The following is a 21971-nucleotide window of genomic DNA, read 5'->3' as shown; positions in this document are numbered from 1 at the left end:
CTGATATGTAAATCTCTCTTGGCTACAATAATTGCATATTATTAATTTGCTTTTTTAATTTTTATTAAAAAAGCAATGACTGGAACTTTTTGCTAACAATATGGAGGAATGTGTGAATAATTATTATTATTTCAGATATATGAGTTAATGAAAAGGAGAAGGGTCTAAGAACTCGACTGATTTATAATCTATTATATTATTAACCCTGCTTATTAACAACGGGGACTAAATCTATCAAACACACAGAGCAAATGTCATGTTTAATTACAAACTAACTCGAACACTGCTTTGAATTCTGCCGATTCCTACTGACCTGCTGCAGCTTGAATATAATGTAGGCTGGAGCTCCACTTAGGGGCTCGCGTGCCACCTTTCGACAGCTCTGAGAAATCCTGGGACACGTGCGCTGCTCTCCTCCGGATGGCCCCACAATAACCCAGGCAGCGATATCATATCTGTGTCTTTTTAATTGCGGTCTCTTTTTACTAGGCATAATAAAAAAAGGAAAAGAGCTGTGTTGTTTACTGAAAGCGGGGGGTTGTCAAGTGAGAGACGTCGTGGGTTTCACTTTGTACAGGGATTCTTCTGCCCGGCAGCTGGAGTAGACTCGCCCACCTGAAACTTACCAGCACATCCCCTTGCATTTTAAAGTTTCTTTCTGAACAAACGTCAACCGCCGAGGTGGCAAGCTTAGCATAATTTCAGTATACCGTTTGGATGGTCGGGACTTTTAGTTGTACTGGTGTTTGGTCTACACATTTCTTCAGGAAGGAGAACAGCAGTAGAAGACAGACAAAAAAAACAATTTCACGACATCTGAAAATAAACAAGAGCGCCATTAACGCACGCCAGGGTTCTCTGCGCTACCGCTTCTTGCATCTCCAAAGAAACTTTTTTTTTCTTTTTCTTTTTTTTTTTAATCATTAATGGTCACCGAGATTTTTTTGTAACACTTCTTCTGAACACACTCAAAAAAGAACAGTAAAGAAAAAAAAACAAGAAGCGTTTAAATAGATTTAGCTTTCAATTTTAACGTCTGTTTTGAAGTCGTCTTAAGGCAAGCTCGGGGTGTTTTTAAGAACATGAATCAAACGGCAGGAGTAAGTAACAGCATCAGCAGAGGCAGTTCCGCCAAAGGACCCAAGGTAGGAACCCACAAAATAAACTGGTTTTTTTATCTGTATGTGCTGTAGTGTTTTCATGTAAATGCTGTTTATTACATGGGTTATAAAGTACAAGTGCACGTTCATCTACTGTTTAAATGTTTTTTTTTATCTGTATTGGGGATAAACCTATTTTTTTTTGTTTTGCTTTCTGACACCAATAAAGAGCGGTTACTGTATATACTGCGTAAAAATGGGTAGCTCACAATTTGCATTGGCTGTATTTGTAATTATGCTCTGGGTCCAATTTGATTAACTTTAACCTATTAACATTATTCAATAAAAAGAGCAGATTTTGATCAATAGTCCACTCAGTTTATTGCAAGAATTCTATTTTCTCCAGTCTAAAAGTTAATTGAATTTATTCCTCAGTGTGTAACTTACACCCAGGGTAACAGATTAGTACCCAATCATGTACAGTAGCAGTTGAAATAATTCCAGACTGTGTTATGAGCTTAATTACTTACACCTGTCTCGTGTCGTTGGGTATAATTAAGCACACGTGACTAATGATGCCCATAATAAAGCTTTAAATGTCTTAATCTTATGTGATACCCTGTGGTATTATATTACACGTTTTACATGCTCTATAGAGTAGAGGAAATGGAGGTGGATGATGCAATTTATGGTATTAATGTTTTGTTTATTTATATATTAATGGATTTGTGATTTAAAAAAAAAAAAAGTTGTAAATGCAAAAAAAAAAAAAAAAACCTTCATTCCTAGTAAAAGTAATACAGAAATCAATACCTGAAATTGATTCTGCCTGGCATAGAGTCCAGTGTTTTAATGATCGATTCATTCAAAGTGTTTTTAAACTTTACATTTTGGTTTATTGATGACTGTTAAATAAAAATCATTTGATTTGACAGTATACTACAGCCTACCAGCAGTGTAGTGGTGCAGCAATCAGAAAAGACCCCTTCCTTTAGGAGGGACCTTTTTAACTGCTGCACAAGGATACTACTGGTAAGCTCTCTGCTTTTCTGAGTCATTCGTTAGATGAAAATTAAAGTAGAAAAAAAGACTGTTGCATGAAACAAGCATGGATATATTGGACTGTATGCCAGGCAGAATTGACTCCAAAAAGTGTGATTGATATTGTGAGTGAAGATGTAGGTGTAGAGTATATTGTATAGAAAATGTCTACAATCAATACCTTATACCTCTTTGTTTTAGTGTATTATAAATGACATTTAATTGGACATTGAGTGTTAGAAAGAATTGTGTTATGCAATGTTGTATTTATGTATTTATTTATTTATTTATTTATTTCTCAGCAGATGCCCTTATCCAGGGCGACTTACAATTGTTACAAAATATAACAGTCCAAAGTATCGCATTATAACATATCACATTACAAGTTATCACATTATAAAATGTCACATTACAGAATATCATAATACAGGTAAGAGCAGTTATGAAAGTACAATAAGATCAAATTCAAGTAAGAGCAAAATAAAGAGGACAGTAAATTACAAGTAAGAGCGAGTTTGGCTAAGAGCAGTTGAGTTATAGTAAATATTTGTTCATATGAGTAAAGTCCAGTGTCTGCAGGAGGTGGAGGAGCAGACGGGGTGTAGGGAGAAATGATAGTCTGGAGATAGGAGGGGGGAGCAGAAAGGTCAAGACAGCGATTAGGTGAGTACAAGAGTTTTAAATTGGATGCGAGCAGTGATAGGGAGCCAGTGTAGAGATCTTTGGAGCGGTGTAGCGTGCGAGAAATGAGGGAGTAGCAGTAGTCAAGACGGGACAGTACCAGGGCCTGAACTAGGATCTGCGTGGAGTAGTCAGTGAGGAAGGGGCGAATTCTGAGTATGTTGCTGAGGAAGAAGCGACAGGAGTGTGCCAGAGTAGAGATGTGCTGAGAGTAGGAGAGGGAGGGGTCAAGGGTGACACCAAGGGTCTAGGTGGAAGAGGAAGGAGAGTGGGTGGTGGATTCAAGCAGAATAGAGAGAGAAACATCAGTATTGGGTATTTGGGTATGGGTCTCATTTAGGAGGGGTGGTGAGCTTTGCCTGTCCCCAGAGGGAGATGCAGTTGCAGAGGTGGTGAAGGGGTGGAACGTAGGGGTAAAAAATGCAAATCTAAAGGAGACAGGCTTGAGTAGGAGTTTAAATAGCTTGCTGGTTTATTATTATTATTATTATTATTATTATTATTATTATTATTATTATTATTATTATTATTATTATTATTTATTTCTTAGCAGACGCCCTTATCCAGGGCGACTTACAGTTGTTACAAGATATCACATTATTTTTACATACAATTACCCATTTATACAGTTGGGTTTTTACTGGAGCAATCTAGGTAAAGTACCTTGCTCAAGGGTACAGCAGCAGTGTCCCCCACCTGGGATTGAACTAACGACCCTCCGGTCAAGAGTCCAGAGACCTAACCACTACTCCACACTGCTGCCCTGGTTTAAGACTGGAAGCCTTTACTACTGCCCCCTGAGTCATGGTAACAATTCATTATGATTTGAGCATGTGGAGGAGCAATGCAAGCCTGAACTAGGCATGTCAAAACTTTTTGGTTAAATTCAAGTTTCTTTTATTTTAAATGTTTAGTTTGAAGAAGAAAAAAAAGCCTTATCTAGGCTGTCCAAACTCCCACAAAACAGCAATATCCATACTCCTCCCCAAACTCCAAAGTATTTATTTTCTTAACCCTAAGATACAGCCCTAAGATACTCAACACCATTCCAGAGGTCAGTCTGGAAGATTTGTACAAGCAATAATGTATATTTGCTCAAAAAAGATTGATCCCTTTATTTAATGAGATGTTAAATGTCTTGTATAAGGTCATACAAAAGCCTGTATATTATATACCAAAGAGATTTATGAACCAAGTACAAGAACAAATAAAAACAATACCAACTTATTTATAACAATAAAAATGTTCTAAACTCTATAATGGTGTATATTGTTTCTTCCTCTCTGTGGTGGGGTGCACTGCCCCTGTGTGTATATTGTGTGTATGAATTGGAGCATGGGGAAGTGTGTGTAATAGTGGGTGACAGGGAGGCAGTTAATCCTCCCTGCAAAAACACGTGGAAATAAATGATTAATTAAGGCTCCAGCCACAGGTGTATAAATAGAGTGATCAGGGGTGACACAGGGTTAAGAACATAAGAAAGTTTCCAAATGAGAGGAGGCCATTCGGCCCATCTTGCTCGTTTGGTTGTTAGTAGCTTATTGATCCCAGAATCTCATCAAGGAGCTTCTTGAAGGATCCCAGGGTTTCAGCTTCAGCAACATTACTGGGGAGTTGGTTCCAGACCCTCACAATTCTTTGTGTAAAAAAGTCCCTCCTATTTTCTTTTCTGAATGCCCCTTTATCTAATCTCCATTTGTGACCCCTGATCCTTGTTTATTTTTTCAGGTTGAAAAAGTCCCCTGGGTCGACATTGTCAATACTTTTTAGAATGCTTTAATCAGGTCACCGCGTAATCTTCTTTGTTCAAGACTGAATAGATTCAATTCTTTTAGCATGTCTGCATATGACATGCCTTTTAAACCTGGGATAATTCTGGTCGCTCTTCTTTGCACTCTTTCTAGAGCAGCAATATCCCTTTTGTAATGAGATGACCAGAACTGAACACAATATTCTAGATGAGGTCTTACTAATGCATTGTAAAGTTTTAACATTACTTCCCTTGATTTAAACACTTTTCACAATATGTCCGAGCATCTTGTTGGCCTTTTTTATAGCTTCCCCACATTGTCTAGATGAAGACATGAACTCCTAGGTCTTTTTCATAAATTCCTTCACCAATTTCAGTATCTCCGATATGATATTTATAATGCACATTTTTATTGCCTGCATGCAGTACCTTACTCTTTTCTCTATTAAATGTTATGTGTCTGCCCAGTTTTGAAGCTGTCTAGATCATTTTGAATGACCTTTGCTGCTGCAACAGTGTTTGCCACGCCTCCTATTTTTGTGTCATCTGCAAATTTAACAAGTTTGCTTACTATACCAGAATCTAAGTCATTAATGTAGGTTAGGAATAGCAGATGACCAAATACTAATCCCTGTGGTACTCCACTAGTTACCTTGCCCCATTTTGAGGTTTCTCCTCTTATCAGTACTTTCTGTTTTCTACATGTTGACCACTCCCTAATCATGTGCATGCATTTCCTTGAATCCCTACTGCGTTCAGTTTGAGAATTAATCTTTTATGCGGGACTTTGTCAAAAGCTTTCTGGAAATCTAAATAAACCATGTCATATGCTTTGCAATTATCCATTGTCGATGTTGCATCCTCAAAACCATGCTGACTGTCTCCCAGGATACTGTTACCGTATAGGTTGTTGTGTTTGGAGGCGGAACGAGGGTCGGGAGGTAAAGCAAAGGAAAACTTAGATATAAACAATTGCTGTGCCTGCTGGTTATACACCAGCACAATACTTGTTTGTTTGTTTGTTTGTTCCGTGTCCATTTTGTTTGTCTGTTTGGCCAATGTGCTGTTTTGTTTTTGTATCAGTGTTTTGTTTTGTTTGAACTTTTTATTTTGTTATTAAACACAAAAGCAGCGCATTCACATTTCACTCGCAGTGCTGTGTGTGCTTATTCCGGGTCTGACGTCACCGCTTAGGCCAGCTTGCCACACATGGTGCTGACCAGGAACAGTACTGAAGGTGAATCTTTTTGGGGAAAAAAAGTGTGGGAAGAGGGGGGAATGGATAATTGGATTTGGGGGAACCACAACACAGCCCAAATTAAGTGGAATGATGGGCTGGAAGACCTCCTCAGTGGCCTTGAGGAGCGAGGATGGTGTCTTGCATGTGGTGAGTTCAGGCACACAGTGGTATGCTGCCCCTCCAAGAGGAAGAGGAGGAGCTGCCTGCACAGAAAAGGGGGAAGTGTCCACAGCCTAAGAGGGGTAAGCCAGCATCTCCAGCTTTCAAGAAGGGAAAGCCCGCATGTCTAGAGTCCAAGAAAGGGAAGCACCAGTCTCCAGTGCGAGAGGGAGAAGCCCAGCTGTCTCCAGTGCAAGAAGGAGACGCCCCGCTGTCTCCAGCGTAAGAGGGAGGATCCACGCCTACCCCAGCGAGCGAAGCAGAGCCACACCAGTCCCCCGTGACAGAGGGAGAGTTGCATTAGTCCCCAGTGATAGAGGGAGACTACCTGCTTGCCTGAGCCTGCACCGCCTAGGGCTGCCGAACCTGCAACGTCTGGGAAGGCTAGTTCGCCATTGCCCAGGGAGGCCTGCTTGTCATCACCTGGGGCTTTGTTGTATCCAGCAGCAGCAGCAGTTGCGTTGCCGGGAAGTCTGGGGCCGGAGCCCAAGGAAGGGGAACCGCTGGCTACAGAGAAGGGGGAGAGGTGAGGCGACCACCTCCATCCGCAGCAGTTGTGCTGCTGGAAAATCTGGGTCTGGAGCCCAAGAGAAGGGAACCGCCGGCTACAGAGAAGGGGGAAGAGGTGAGGCGACCACCTCCATCCGCAGCAGTTGTGCTGCTGGAAAATCTGGGTCTGGAGCCCAAGAGAAGGGAACCGCTGGCTACAGAGAAGGGGGAGAGGTGAGGCGACCACCTCCATCCGCAGCAGTTGTGCTGCTGGAAAATCTGGGTCTGGAGCCCAAGAGAAGGGAACTGCCGGCTACAGAGAAGGGGGAGAGGTGAGGCGACCACCTCCATCCGCAGCAGTTGTGCTGCTGGAAAATCTGGGTCCGGAGCCCAAGAGAAGGGAACCGCCGGCTACAGAGAAGGGGAGAGAGGTGAGGAGACCACCTCCACCCACCATAGTTGGAATGCTGGAATGCGCAGCGCCACCACCACTGCCAGAGTGTCCTGCACTGAGAGCAGCATGGCTGCTGCTAGCGCCATCACCACTTCCGGAGTGCGCCACACTGCTGTCACCCTTTCCGCTGCAAGCAGTGTCACGGGAGGAGGACCTTGCTCTGCTCACAGCAGTGCCATTAGCAGCCTTTCTGCTGCCGGAATTGGGAGCTGTCAGCCTTTCCACATGTGTGTAATAGTGGGTGACGGGGAGGCAGTTAATCCTGCCTGCAAAAACGTGGGAATGTGGCTGGAGCCGTGAATTGAATAAATGATAAAATTATTAAGGCCACAGGTGTATAAATAGAGTGATCACGGGTGACATGGGGTTGTTGTGTTCGGAGGCGGAACAAGGGTTGGGAGGTAAAGCAAAGGAAAGCTTAAAGATATAAACAATTGCTGTGCCTGCTGGTTATACAGCACGACACCTGTTTGTTTGTTCCGTGTCCGTTTTGTTTGTCTGTTTGGCCAACATGCCGTTTTGTTTTTGTATCGGTGTTTTGTTTTGTTTGAACTTTTTATTTTGTTATTAAATGCGCAAGCAGCGCATTCACATTTCCCTTGTAGTGCTGTGTGTGTTTCTTCCGGGTCACCGCTCAGGCCAGCTTGCCACACTCTCTTCACTCTCTTATTGTTATGTAATAGAGACCAAACGACCCAAGAAGCAATCTTCAATGCAGGCAGTCGCACACACAACATGGCTGTGCTCCTTGCACACATAGCATTCACATTTGATGCCTATCATGGAGTTTTGCGGTCCTTTTTCAAAGGGCAGTAATTACATATGTTCTTCAGTTGACCCTGCTCTTAGCTATGTGCAGTGTGTTCTTGTACTGCTACACCACACTTCTCCATTTGAGGCAGTGACGATTTTAGGAAGACAGGACTGCCTTCCAACCTGCTTCTCATGTGTGGTGTGACCACTAAGCTTACAAGTTCTTGTAGGAATAAGCATCACTTGTGTGTCAGCCCTTCTCTGTATTCTGGATGCTGTGATGTGCACAGCAAGTAAGCATTCAGGCAAGCTACATCCGGAACATTGTACTACAGGACGATAGGCCACCTGCTGGATTGTCGCTTGCAGGAATATGTACGAACCATCTGGTCCAGCAGGTCACCGCCACCTTTTGTCCCGTTGTAATACTTTTATACAGATCACAAATTCAATATGCCACACTGTTACAAATGGATCCACAGCCGTTGTAATATTTAATTTTCTTTTTCTGGCTCTCATCATCTCCTGACTTGTCGTGATGCATTCTGCTCAGTAAAATGACAGCCTTGTGAATTCAGTGCTATGAACTTCTTGACTTAGATTCTAGTATAGTAAGCAAACTTGTTAAATTTGCAGATGACACAAAAATAGGAGGCGTGGAAAACACTGTTGCAGCAGCAAAGGTCATTCAAAATGATCTAGACAGCATTCAGAACAACTCCCCAGTAATGCTGTTGAAGCTGACACCCTGGGATCCTTCAAGAAGCTGCTTGATGAGATTCTGGGATCAATAAGCTACTAACAACCAAACGAGCAAGATGGGCTGAATGGCCTCCTCTTGTTTGTAAACTTTCTTATGTTCTTAAATAAATAAGCAATTTAGTACTGCTTTATTTTCTTACATTTATTATCAAATACACATTTTCAGTAGTGCCATGGATCTACAGTGAAGTTAGATCAGAAGCGCACGCAAGGGTTCCGACCTTGTGCTGGCCTACACTAGTTGTGATTAAGTCCTTGAGCAATGGGCATGTGCTGATAAAGCCTGGGCTCAAGCCACATCAGAGTTAATGAAAGCTGCTGTGAGGCTACAAAAGCACTTCTGAGTTCCCTTGCTTTATATGTCGGGGGAATTCTTTTTTTCTTTTTTTGGGACAGCCCATGCTAGTCGAAGGATAGCACAGAAAGATCCTATTCATACCATGAGGTTTATTCTTGTGTATAATGGGATGGCTCTGGACCAATCTCATTTTGTTCTCGCACCTTGTTTTTGCTCCTGCAGTGGTCTTGCAGTCTTGTCTAGCACCTATACATTTTCCCAGCAGGTGGTGGACATAGGAAGATATTTGTAGAAGGCAGTATAGATTTGAAACTATACCAGTCTATCCCTTTTCAATAATTGTACATGTACGTTCTTTCTATTGGCATGCACACCATGCAATGCAATGGACATATTAATGTTCAATGTAGGAAATCAATATACTACTTTGAAGAGACTACTTAAAGGAACCCTGGTCATTTTGCACTTCTTAATTACTAAGATATAGTGGGGCCATGAATACTGTGATATAAATTGCTGAAACATGGCAAGTATTGATTAAAGGCCCACAGCATTTCAAGCACTTATAATTTATTGTTATAACTAAAAGCCTGAAACCTGACTGTAATTACTATTGATTTCCATGGAATAGGGTAATGCATATTGTGACACAGCTTTTCACTGAATTTCAAATGTATTGTACAAAATATTTTAAGTCTGCACTAATAGACGTGGCAATACACTTTTTTTCTGGAACTAGGCTCTACAAAGGGGAATGGGATGCTGTATTTGCAAGCCTTTGTTGTATTTAATATGACTGACTGTAGTTCTTGGCTACAGTATCAGTTTTTGTGATGTGTATAATACAGTATGTCGTGTGTTTGTGTGTAGGGTTTCTCATATTATAAGAGGCATCACCTTGCACAGTTTGAGTAGACAAACCGCCCAAGCTGTGTGAGATGAACTTTCATACACAATAAGATACACCCTATACTGTACATTACATTATCTCCTTATTTCAGAACTACTGTAAACACAATTACAATGGACATCAAACCTAATGCTACAGAGTTTTTTTTTATTTTCAGTGGTGCACTCTGGGATGAAAAGGGAGAGGAAACAGAAACTATTATTGTTTTAAACATTGATAGAGCTGTAAGCTGCAGCGAGGTGCACACCTTGCACTAAGTGCTGCATCATCTCCCTTCACGCACCATGTTCCTGAGAATATCTCCAACAGCTACGATGAGCTGATGGACTGCCACATAGGCCTTGGACAGATCAGTAAAGCAAGCAAACTCCAAAGTCTAAAGCTAACGGCTGAGCTATATGTCATCAACTTCCATCTTTAGTATTGGTTGGCAGGTGATACTCAGAAATGATGCAGGTATCCAGGGCAAAGTTGAAAAGTTTTCTATTATTATTATTATTATTATTATTATTATTATTATTATGTTTAAATGCACATTACGGTTTTCTTTAACATGCAACATAGAAAGTGGGTATAACAAGTGATTAATACTTGGAACATCATGTACATTGTATTGGCTTCTAAATGTTTTAACTGTTACATGTCATGAACACATAATTACACTGCCATTGTCTCATTGGATGGTTAACACCACACATGGAATAGTGCCTATTTTCATTTAATCTTAAGCACAATAAAATGTTGTTTGATGATCAGAGTAATTAATTAAATAAGATATCAGCAACAAACTAACAAAAATGTTTGGTACATTTCACAAAATCTTATCAACTAGATAAATAAAATGTAGATGATTGATCACTGTCAGTATGCAGTAACATTTTAGTTCTTGCTAAATATTGTTTGTTTAGAAGTTTCAGAGAAGATAGGATCAGTTTAAGTTTGAAACGCTATATATCGGTGAAATGCACACTGTCGCATTGAAAGAACGGCTCTTACGCAATAATTGTGAGCTGCTGATTAAGTTAGATAACTTAAAGTACAGAACAGAATTACTTTAGGTGAAATGCTGAACCTTGTTCTTTTGTTTGTTCTTACTATATTGCTTCTGCTGGGTTCATTCCGTGCTGTCTGTCTGGGAAAGCAGTCAAGATTTTAATTTTGTTTTTATTACCGTTAAACTTGGATTTTTCACAACATGCCTTCAGTGTTTTCTGCAGTGGCAACAGTTATTCTTAGGTATTTATCTGTAGCCACATGAAAAACAAGACGCAGGGCACTAAAATGAGATTTTGAACCCCAGGGGCCGGTTTTTCAAAACTTTGGTAATCGGATTTCCATGTTTGATCTGGATTATATTGTGCAATTGGGTTTTTCAAAACATCGAAATGCGATCAGGATTACTGTTCAGGATTTCGTTTTGGTAATCCGATCGCACTTTTAATCACGATTAAATGTTGCAGTTGAGTTTTTCAGAATTTAAAGATCTGGATTACTTTGATCCAAAATACTAGAATTATTGTGATCCTACTGCAGAAGTGGATTTAGCTTTTAAATGATCACAGAACAGCGATATTTTGTTGGAATTGTCATAGCTAACACACACTATATGAGTGTTATAATATAATATTTACATATTCATTTAAGTTTTGTATCCATGCAAGCAAAAAGTAAAACACGTATTTAGTGGTGTAGCTTTAATAAAAAAGCATACGCATATGCCTTCACATATGCCTCCTTAAATACGTCTGAGAGATACTGGACTCCCGGCCGACGAGGAAGATGATGAAGATGTCTAAACACGTATTTAGTGGTGTAGCTTTAATAAAAAAGCATACGCATACACCTTCACATACGCCTCCTTAAATACGTCTGAGAGATACTGGACTCCCGACCGACGAGGAAGATGATGAAGATGTCTAAAAACACACATCCTTTTTTCAAAAGTTTTATTTTATTTCAATTTAGATTGTTATTTAATTTCTGCTAAGTAGGCATAAATAAAATAACCATTATTTGCATGCATTATATGTGCACTAACATTAAAAGTGATTTAGATTTTGTTAAAAAAAAAAACTATGAACACACATTCACGTGCAGACACAAGGAATGTTTGATCAATAGTGGTATTTTATGAAGTACACAAATAATAAACAGAAATCAGAAAAGTTAGAAAGTAAATCTCTTAGTCGCTAAGCACAAAACACAATTCAAAACTCTCACTGCCTTAACTTGACTAGCAGGCCATTGAAATATGACACCGCCTGTCTCCTCACACACCAGCAGCACTCGAGCAAGCAAGCAGGCTGTGACGTAGTAGCTTGCCCACACACACGTCCATATCCAGACACACAGCCTCAACTGAGATGATGCAGACAATCTTGGAATATATCACATTAAGCTTATTAATGGTATATAGATTAAGTATATGGCAAGTTTACTTTTAAAGAAATTCTTCATACAACAATGAGGTAGATTACTTCTAGTTACTTCATCAAGTTTCACTAAAAGTTATTTCACACGCAAAGTGTACAAACTAAATAATTAACAGTTCAATTCTATGTGAATGTGTTACAATTAATTAAGTTCCATGAAAGGAAAATGCAACTGGAATTATACTCAACAGTTCCTTGAAGCTTAGACTTTTGGTCTGCGGTTTTGGAAACTCAATCTGTTGAGGTGTCCAGTACAAAAAGCTCTCCTCTCACAATGAAATCTTCAATCCCACGTTGGATCAAACTTGGCAATAAAGCTTTCAATTCTTGATAGAATCAACAAACAGCTGCAACAAAGTCCTCAGTCCTCGCTATAGGATGCACAACAGCGCCCGTCCGCTCTGTCCTCTTCGCTGAATCTTTAGTCATGCCGGTAGTAGTGCACAGTCTCTTTTGGATACTGTGGTTTTAGGTGCACAGCAGACCTAGACTGGTTTGTCTGATAACAGTCGCTGTAAGTTTTATGGCAGACCTCCAGCCAGGCCTCAGTCTCTTTGCTTGTGGTAGTGACTTGCTTGCAGCTTGATTCCTCCTCTTGGGTCTGTTTCAGGCAGAGTCCTGTCTTGGTTCTGTTTTTAGGCAGTCCTGGAGTTGCAGAGTGACAGCACCTTGTTTAGCATTCGATGTGGAGCGCAAAATGTTTAATTTTGCTTGGATATTTATAGTCTTTTTCCTCTGCTAAATAGCCACTTTCATGAGATCATTTGTGTATCTTGCCTTTTTTTAAACTCACAGTCCCTTGATGTTTTAATGTCCTTTTCCACTGGGACATCACTAGTTTATTTCCTCCTTGCGTCAAAACGATTGTTGTTGCACGTGTGAATTATCTGTACATAATTCAACTGTCCGCTCAGCCTAATCCAGTTCAGGTGCCGGTCCTCTAATCAGTAGGTCACATAGTTCAGTATGTCTGCAAGCCAGAGGCCCCCTTCTCAAGACATAGCAGTTTGCCCTGTTTCTCAAGCCACACAGTTTCATTAACGAATCCAGTTACATTTCTAATACACGTTCATGTATTATCATATTCAGGGAATATGTCCCACGGTGCACAGTGGTACCCGCAGTAACTGCGGACTGGTAGACCCATACCATACCGGTACTGAGGTCCCGACCCGGTCCATTCCCGGTACCGTACCATACCGAACTGGGACCGACGTTACCACACCGGTACAAGACCGACCTGATACCGTCCCGGTTCTGACCCACTATCGACCAGGGCTTACATCCCCGGTCCGGTACCAAGACGGTCTTGTTCAGGCTTGAACAGCTCGGTTACTATACTTTAAGCAGCTGAAGCAGCACCTGTACAGTATTACTGTACACTGCATTACTACCTGCATAGTTCAGGATTACTTTCAAAACTCTCGTGCTCGCCTACAATGCCCTTCATCAGACAGATCCTGGGTACCTCTTCAACCTGCTGACCTGCTATGTCCCTGCCCGCAAGCTGAGGTCCTCCGACTCTGGCCTACTTGTTGTCCCCAAGCAAAAATGCACCACACTTGGAGAACGCTCATTTAGCTTTATGGCTCAGACTCTTTGGAACCCTCTCTGAGCTGTGGTGCGTGATGCTCCCACCGTAGCTTGCTTTAAATCAACTCTCAAGACCCACTTATTCTCCCTTCCTTTCCATGCTGTTTAAGCCTGATATCTGTTATTAACTGTTGTGTTGTTGCTACTTTATTTTTCTCGCATCCACAATGTTTTAGAATTCTTTTTACATCCTAGCCTTGTATTCAATGTATTATGCATTGTTTTTCACTGCATTTCATGTATTATGCATTTTTCACTGTATTTAATGTATTATGCTTTTTTTTTTGTTACTGTATCTTGTAAAGTGCTTTGTGATGGTGGTCCACTATGAAAGGTGCTGTATAAAATATTGATTGATTGATTGATTGATAATGCCTTGGTTTTATCCCTGCGAGACATGCAAGGCCAGTCTGTCTGTTGAAGACAAGCAAGCCTGCTTGGGGCCAGAGCACACAAAGGACATAGGTGAATCGCAGTTTTTGCGAGTTTTGTGCTCATTTCTCTACTCTGCATCCCTCACTCCTGCACAGCGCTCTTCCCCATCATCCTCTGGTAGAGAGATGACTGCATCCTCACCCCATGGCTCTGTGCCAAGGAAGAGCAGACGATGCAACTGGGAAAACAGCCCATGCAGGAAGCTGTCTTCACGGTCTTCCTCATCCTCCTCTACCTCGCCTCCCCTGAGGAAGAAGAGTCGCCATTCCAAGCGATGGGTGGACTCAGAGCTGATGGAACTCTGGGCTGCAGTTTCCCACCAAGGAATGGTGTTCACAGAATTACTGCGTGAACGTTTGCCGCAGCCTGCCCCTCCTGTCAACAGGAGCTGGTGTTCCCGTCTGAGGACGTGGAGTCAGACAGCACATCTCCTGCGGTTAGGCTGCCCCTGTCAGCAGAGTTCATGCTACTGATCCAGAGGGCCACTGCAGTTTGCAAGTACTCTGCCCTACGGAAGGTGAGGCAGTCCATTTTTGAGGACGAGCCCCTGTGTCACCCCCCCCCCCCCCCCCAGTGCACCCAGATTTTCTTTTTGAGATCCAGTCGTCATGAGGTCACTCGTCTACAGCTGTTGCTGTTTCCTGGTCTATGAACACCCTATATAAGATGCACGATGCAGAAAAACTGGGTCTGCCCAATTTCTGCCGGTAGAGGCTACAATTGCTGCGTTAGTACAGGCCCCTAGTTTTAATGCTCCTGTGCAAGGACGCTATCTGTCCCAATAAACAGTACCGGGTTTCGGAAGTGATCCTCAAGCGTGTCTATTCAGCCAGTGCATTTGCCGCCCGGCTGGGCAACTTTAATAGCATTCTGGTAGCCTAGTCCTCTTTGCTGAGGTCCCTCTCTGATTGTCACAGGCTCTCACCCCAACAGCTGGATGAGCTACGCCTGGTTAATAAGAACCTGCTACGTCTGACAAAACTGAATGCGCAGGCTGTAGGTAGAAACCTGGCAGTGCTGGTTGCTGCATGCAGGCAGCTTTGGCTTTCCCAGGCACGCGTGCCTTATGGGGACAAAGCGCCGCTGTTGGATGGCCCAAGGTAGACAAAATGATGGAAAGCTCTCATCGCGTGTGGGAATCGACAAAGGACAGCACAGACAGAACTTGTCACCGGCCACTTTCAACGGTTGGGCTTTACAATGAGTCAGGCGACAAGCCAGCTCACGTCTTCTCAGACAGCCTCCTATCTAGGAGTGGGTTTGGACTCCAGGTCCATGCTGCCCGCTCTGTCGGCAGAATGCAGAGAATAGTCGCATGTTCGAACTATTTCGCTCAACAGGGCACTCACGGTAGTGATGTTCCAGAAACATCTGGGCAGCAGCTTCTCGGACCCTACCTTTTGGTCTCTTGCGAATGCGGCCTCTGCAGGCCTGGTTCAACAGCAGGGTTTCTCAGTGAGCGTTGAACCGTGCCCACCTATTGACAGTGTCTTGCTATGGTCTAAAGGCACACTCTTGGTGGAAACAGCCTGCCTATCTGCACGTCAGCGTAGAGCTGGGCAGTGTCACCAGAAGGTAGGTCGTCACCACTGATGCGTCCAGCCTGGGCTGGAGCACTGTGTGGAATGGCAGTGGGGCGCAGGGGTGTGGAACCCTCCTTGGTAGGGTCTCTACATAAATGTTTGGAACTGCAGGCAGTTTACCTGGCCTTACAGCATTTGTTGCACAAGGTTCGAGGGAGGCATGTGCTTGTCCGTGCAGACAGCACAACAGTGGTGGCTTACATCAACCACCAAGGAGGCCTCAGGTCGCCCAGTCTCCATCGCATGGGCTGTAAGCTTTTGCGCTGGGCACACGAGAACCTCCTCTCACTGCAGGCACTACATACGCCCAGGGTGAAAAACTGGGCAGCGGACCTCCTTTTGCCTTCCCTCAGCTCGTCTTGCTCCTACTGTGTCTGGAGAAAATCAGGCAGGACCAGGCCAAGGTGCTCCTAGTAGCCCCTTATTGGTCCAGGAGATTCTGGTTTTAAACCCTGATGCAGCTTCTGAGCAGGCAGCCGTGGAGACTGCCCAAGCGCCGTGACCGAGCAGGCACGAGGGACCTTATAGCATACCGACCCATCGAGCCTGTAGTTCTGGGTTTGGGCCCTGAATAGCTGCATTGAGCCATTTGGGTCTGTCCGATTAGGGTTATTGACACCTTACAAAATGCCGGAGCAGCGTCAACGCATTCCCAGTACGGGTACAGGTAGAGCGTCTTTCAGACGTGGGGTCTACCTCGTGGGTCCTGCCACACGACTTGTCCCATGGCAGTAATGCTGCAATTATTTTTGGAGGACCTGTTTGATGAGGGGAAATAGCTCTCTATATTAAAGGTCTATCTGGCAGCCATTTGGCTTGCCATGTTAAAATTGACTCGGTCTCCCCAGGACCTCAGCTTCCTGGTGGGGCAATTTTTTAAAGATGTTCGGCGGCTTCGGCCAGCTATGAAGGACTTGTTCCTTGCTGGAGGTTAAACATGGTGCTTAATGCACTCTTGAAGCCTCCATTTGAGCCCATGCATTCAGCTGAGCTGAAATATTTATTGCTCAAGTGACTGTTGCTTGCTATCACCTTCACAAAGCAGGTGAGCGAGATACAGGCTTTCTCCTTAGTGAGGGCCTGCTTAATTTTTATAGAGGCCAGGACAAGGGTTACGCTCCGTACCAATCCTGCCATTTGCCGAAGACTATCTCAGCATTCCATGTCAACCAGTCTGTGGAATTGGAGGCTTCCTTCCGTCTCCTTCCAGTCTGACAGGGAGCTGCAGCTCCATATGCTCTGCCCAGTGCGGGCCCTGGCATGCTACGTTGACAAGACAAAAAGTTGGAAGCAGTCCGAGGCTGTCCAAATGGATAGCAGACACAGTCAGGACTGCCTATGAGCTGGCCAACTTGTCCCCTCCAGAAAGCCCATTCCTTCAAGGGCATGACAACTTCGTGGGCTTTATTCCAGGGTGCATCTGTCAAGGACACTTGCAATGCAGCGGTGCAGGCTACTCCCCATACCTTTACTAGGTTCAACAGACTTAGATCGCGGATCCTCAAAACCCTGGTTTTGGAACTAGAGTGTTGAGTGGCTTCTCAGTTGACTATTACAACACAGGCATAGTGAGTTTCTCCCTCAAGTTTTTTGCTCTAACTACTTGTTACTGGGGTTCCGAGTGGGAACGCCCAAGGCAGCCTCGGCAATCTTGCCCTTGTGACAATTTGGATATACTGGCCCATTTGGTAATGGTTACATTTTCTACTTGAAAGGGAACGTTAGGTTATTGTCCTAACCCTGGTTCCATGAAATATAAATGTAACCATTAACCTTCAAGGTCGCTGCGTCCATGATTGCACGACATTGCTGACATCTGTGCGTGCAGTCCTTTATACCCTCGGGGTGGGCATGACTGTGTCTAAGAGACGGGGCTGAGCAGCTTTGTTGTATCTTACTCAGGTTTCAGGTCTTAATACGCATTCGGTAATGGTTACATTTCTATTTTCAGGAAACGTTTTCTTTTGTTGTGCTCCGTCTGTAAACTCATTGTGTTATTAGTCTTTTGGGTATGTCTGAGGTGAGTGGCTGTTAAAATGTCTGTTCTTATTGGGTCAAGTTCAAGGGTAGGGCCAATAGAATGTGCGTGGGTTTCCACATCCTCATTTGCATATAATGGGGCGGAAGCAAGGGAATAAAAAGGGTCTGTGCCCACCAGTTTGGGACTCTTTTGTTTCTGGAAGCAGCGTTGCTGTCATAACTGTGGACTTTGAACCTGCCAGTGAAAACAGCATCAATAAAAGAGCATCAATTTCCTAAGAGCGTCGTCGCTGTTTATCTTCTGCCTGGCCGACATGCTACAATATATATATATTTGACTTAGGCAGGGGTGAAATTGAAGGCATTATTGCAGAGTATTTTTTTATTTTTATTTTTTTTTAAATTTAGTCGTCGCCAATTATTTTTACCCCGGTTTTCACCCCAATTTAGCATGCCCAATTATTATCTGTATCCCCGGCTCACCGCTCGCAACCCCCCCGCCGACTCAGGAAACGGAGGCTGAAACACGCGTCCTCCGAAACGTGCTCCTTCCAAGCCGTCATTTTTCGCACTGCAGATCCACAGCAATGCTACCAGACCTATAGTGCCGGAGGACAACACAGACCTGGCGACTCCGCTGCAGAGCCACAGGCGCCCTATCGGCCACAGGGGTCGCTGATGCGCGGTGAGCCGTGGATTCCCCTGCCGACCTAAGCCCTCCCTACCCGGGCAGCGCTCAGCCAATTGTGCGCCGCCCCCTAGGAACTCTCGGTCACGGTCAGCTGTGACATAGCCTGGATTCGAACCAGCGATCTCCAGGCTATAGGGCACATCCTGCGAGGAGCGCCTTTACTGGATGCGCCACTCGGGAGCCCCTATTGTAGAGTATTTTTAACATTAAGTAGGTGGATTACACTTATAATTAGGCATGCTTAAAATTCAAAGGTAGAGCACAGCACAGAGTCACGCTAAAGAATCAAAAAGTGCATTTAATATATTTATTGACTTTTGAAATCTAATTAAACGTTGCTGCAGTATGCCCACTGTTTTGTCATTTGATATATTTTCACCAAACAAACACTAATCTTTAAAGCTATAATGTGCAATGCAAAAGCACGTCATGAAAAACCACATATATGCTACAATAAAAGTAGTTACATTTAAAAAATATATAAACACGTGACATTTGCGGCCCACTAAAATAAAGGGCTTCTGTAAGAAAGAAATTGCAGTGTCCAGTGTTAAAAAAAAAACATCAAATGTTAACATCCAAAGTAGCACTATAGCAGCAGTGTGGAGTAGTGGTTAGGGCTCTGGACTCTTGACCGGAGGGTTGTGGGTTCAATGCCAGGTGGGGGACACTGCTGCTGTACCCTTGAGCAAGGTACTTTACCTAGATTGCTCCAGTAAAAAGCCAGCTGTATAAATAATGTGATATCTGTATAATGTGAAATAAGGTATAATGTGTATAATGTGATATCTTGTAACAATTTTAAGTTGCCCTGGATAAGGGTGCCTGCTAATAAATAAATAATAATAATTAACAACAGGAAAGCGTAATCAATCAGTGTGAAGTCTGTATCTAATTCATTAATGCACAGAGCAACTACTTTTCCTATTGACATGAGCATTATTTGTACATTGTTTATTAAAAACTTTCAGCTAAAAAAAAAAATTTGGGGGGTGGGGGGTGTCATAGTTTAAGGTTAGAATTGTTTTTGGCAAAATTGAATGCCTGTCTCATATTATATAGACTTCAGGTTGGAGTTAGTTTGCCCTCTGCTGGAAAGAGATTTTTGCATAAATTCCTGAAAAACTACACTTGGAGGTATACTGCAGTCTAAGGACCATGGTAAAATGTAATGTACATAGCGTCACAACCACACCATTTAGAAAATGAACAGACAACTTGCAATGCTTTTAAAAGCTTTTGCGGCAGGATTTCTTTCCTACCCCCTCAGCTTCCCTTGTAACTATACAGCAGTGCTGCAAATAATGCAGGGGTAAATAATGTGTTCTTACATTGAATAAAGCTACAGAAACTGTAAAATCATTAGTTATTTCAATTAACCTGGTCTGGCCACGTGTATAGCCAAATAGACAAAAAGAGGCGCAGAAGGATTTTTCACGGTAATGTTTCAAAGACAACACTCTTGTTAAAGAGAAAGGAACATCTATTCAAGATAGCATTCCTTTATCTTTAATCCTTGAAGACAATTCTAAACAGGACTTGTTGTGGCTGGTGATTTTCCAACCACGAAACTGAAAAACAGAGTTCTTATTTCTTAGCTGTCTTTCCAGAAAGATATATTGTTCCTAAGTGGTCAGGTCATTGTGGTCCATCTCATTTCTGCACTACTAATATTGACTACTGGCCTCTCCAAGGCCTTTAGCTTTACTGACCGTGGTCCATATTTTAGTTGCATATTGGTAATCTAGAAATTGCTTGCTGTAAAATGTTGATGTATTGTAAACTCTACAGCTTATTTGTTCCTTTGTGGTTTAGTGTATGCAAATGACCTTCCATCTACATACAGATTAAGAACTATTTACAGCACTAGCCTGGGTTGATCTGCTGTACTGGATTCATCACTAAAGGATTTTTGACAAAATGTGATTAAAATTGGCGATTTGTTGATATTTATTTCTTTGTACTATATTTTTTCTGGGCACTAGATATTTAGGCAGTCTCGCATTTCCTTGGTCATTTCACTTGGAGAGTGGTGAAACCATCCTCTCCCCAACAACACCTTTCTGGTCATTAATCAACCAGTTTAGCATCAACTAGAATTTTAGGATTGAGACATAATAAAAAAACAAAAAAGCCTATATGAACATAATTTAGAGCTTTTATTTAATATCAATCAAAGAATCTACAAAATGAAGTCTACCGGAAACCATATTAGTAGTACAGTATTTATTGTTAGATTTTGAAATGTCACATTTTTCAATTTTTGTCAGTTTTTCGATAAGTATATGCAAAACTGCAAAGCGGTATGTAATTCAATATGTTAACGTATTATTCATCAGGTTTCATTGAACTTTATGAAGCAGAATGAGTTAATCATTTAGGGGATGCAGATATTTTACGTTGAAAATGGAGGTGCACGACGGGTAAGATTTATGGAGTTATCTGTTGTTTTCGGATCGAGCAAAAGGTTACCATATTGATGGGGAGCTATCTATCCTCAAGAGATTTGGGCTGCCTGTAGTCCAAGATATCTCAAGAATGTGTTTAGGATAGGCTATAAGAATTTTGAAATGTATCTGACTCGACTTTTTTTTTGCGGAATGTGTGTTTCCTGTAAAGCTATTTATTAATATCGCATTACATTTCTTACAAGTTTTATTTTATGTTTGTTCACCTTTCAGTGCACCCTAATAATGTTTTTATTTGGTTGAATAATCCTTAAACTTTGATTTGGTTGAATATGTTACTTTCTTTAAAGAAATGTGTTAATCCTGATGAAAATGACTTAATATATAAAGAAGAAAGTTTCTCTGTTCCTTTATGCATTCGGACCCCGCAGGAGCCAGTGCAACCAAACTCTGCATGGCCTCATCTTTCTTCCAGGGGAAGGTCGAGGGCTGTGTTTGGATTCAAAATTTTGACCCCCGTGGTAGTTTATTTAGTAACCCCATTGCTGGATCACTACAAAACCAAAAAATAAAAAAAAAATACAAAAGGGGTCTGAGCGCATTGTGCGACACTCAAGATCGGTAACTAATAGGAAACCATAAGGCTACCGTACCCAAATTTGTCATGCATGAAATATTGAAATATTGAATTTAAAGTTAAGTATGATGTAAGCAAAAACGCGTATGTACTTTTAAAAATATATATATTTAAATTGTTATTGATTAGACATCACAATTTAATGCTGAAAAACTTGACATTAAGATTTTTCTAAAGAAACGCATGAACAAAGTTTGTACTTTTAATATTATCAAACACATTGCTTAGTATTTTTTTTCCTTTCTCAGAAATGTGGTGAGGAGATTTGGTTAAGTTAAATCTGATATCCCTGGAACTCCAGCTGATGTACTGCTTTGTCTTTAAACTCAGACACGTGCTATACTACTTAGTGGTAAATAAATATCATTGTTTTTCAACTGAATCTGTGTATAGATCTGAAATATTTTCAAGTTTGTCAAGCCGAGATGAGTTTTTCATAAGTATCGTGATACGAATCGTATCGTGGCTTGTGTATCGTCGCACCCCTAATTATATAACGCGTTTTAAAAACCAATAACATACAGGTATGATATAAAAAATATTTTTAAAAAGTAATCCAAAACACACCCTTGAAA

At 42.0% G+C, this 21971-nt stretch overlaps 1 protein-coding gene across 1 annotated transcript in view; it reads left to right on the top strand.

Annotated features, from left to right (window-relative positions):
- Positions 1-379: 379 nt before the first annotated feature.
- The window catches only part of LOC117400354 (dipeptidyl aminopeptidase-like protein 6), a 279665-nt gene continuing 258073 nt past the window's right edge, over positions 380-21971 (top strand). The window contains exon 1 of the mRNA XM_034000187.3: positions 380-1145. Within this exon, the coding sequence (XP_033856078.1) occupies positions 1083-1145 (63 nt within the window). The 5' untranslated portion in view covers positions 380-1082. The remainder of the gene's footprint in view (positions 1146-21971) is intronic.

The sequence above is a fragment of the Acipenser ruthenus genome, chromosome 4 (assembly GCF_902713425.1).
Source record: "Acipenser ruthenus chromosome 4, fAciRut3.2 maternal haplotype, whole genome shotgun sequence".
NCBI classification, from domain to species: Eukaryota; Metazoa; Chordata; class Actinopteri; order Acipenseriformes; family Acipenseridae; genus Acipenser; species Acipenser ruthenus.
The sequence above is the reverse complement of the archived record's forward strand: the minus strand, read 5'-3'. Positions and strand labels throughout refer to the sequence as shown.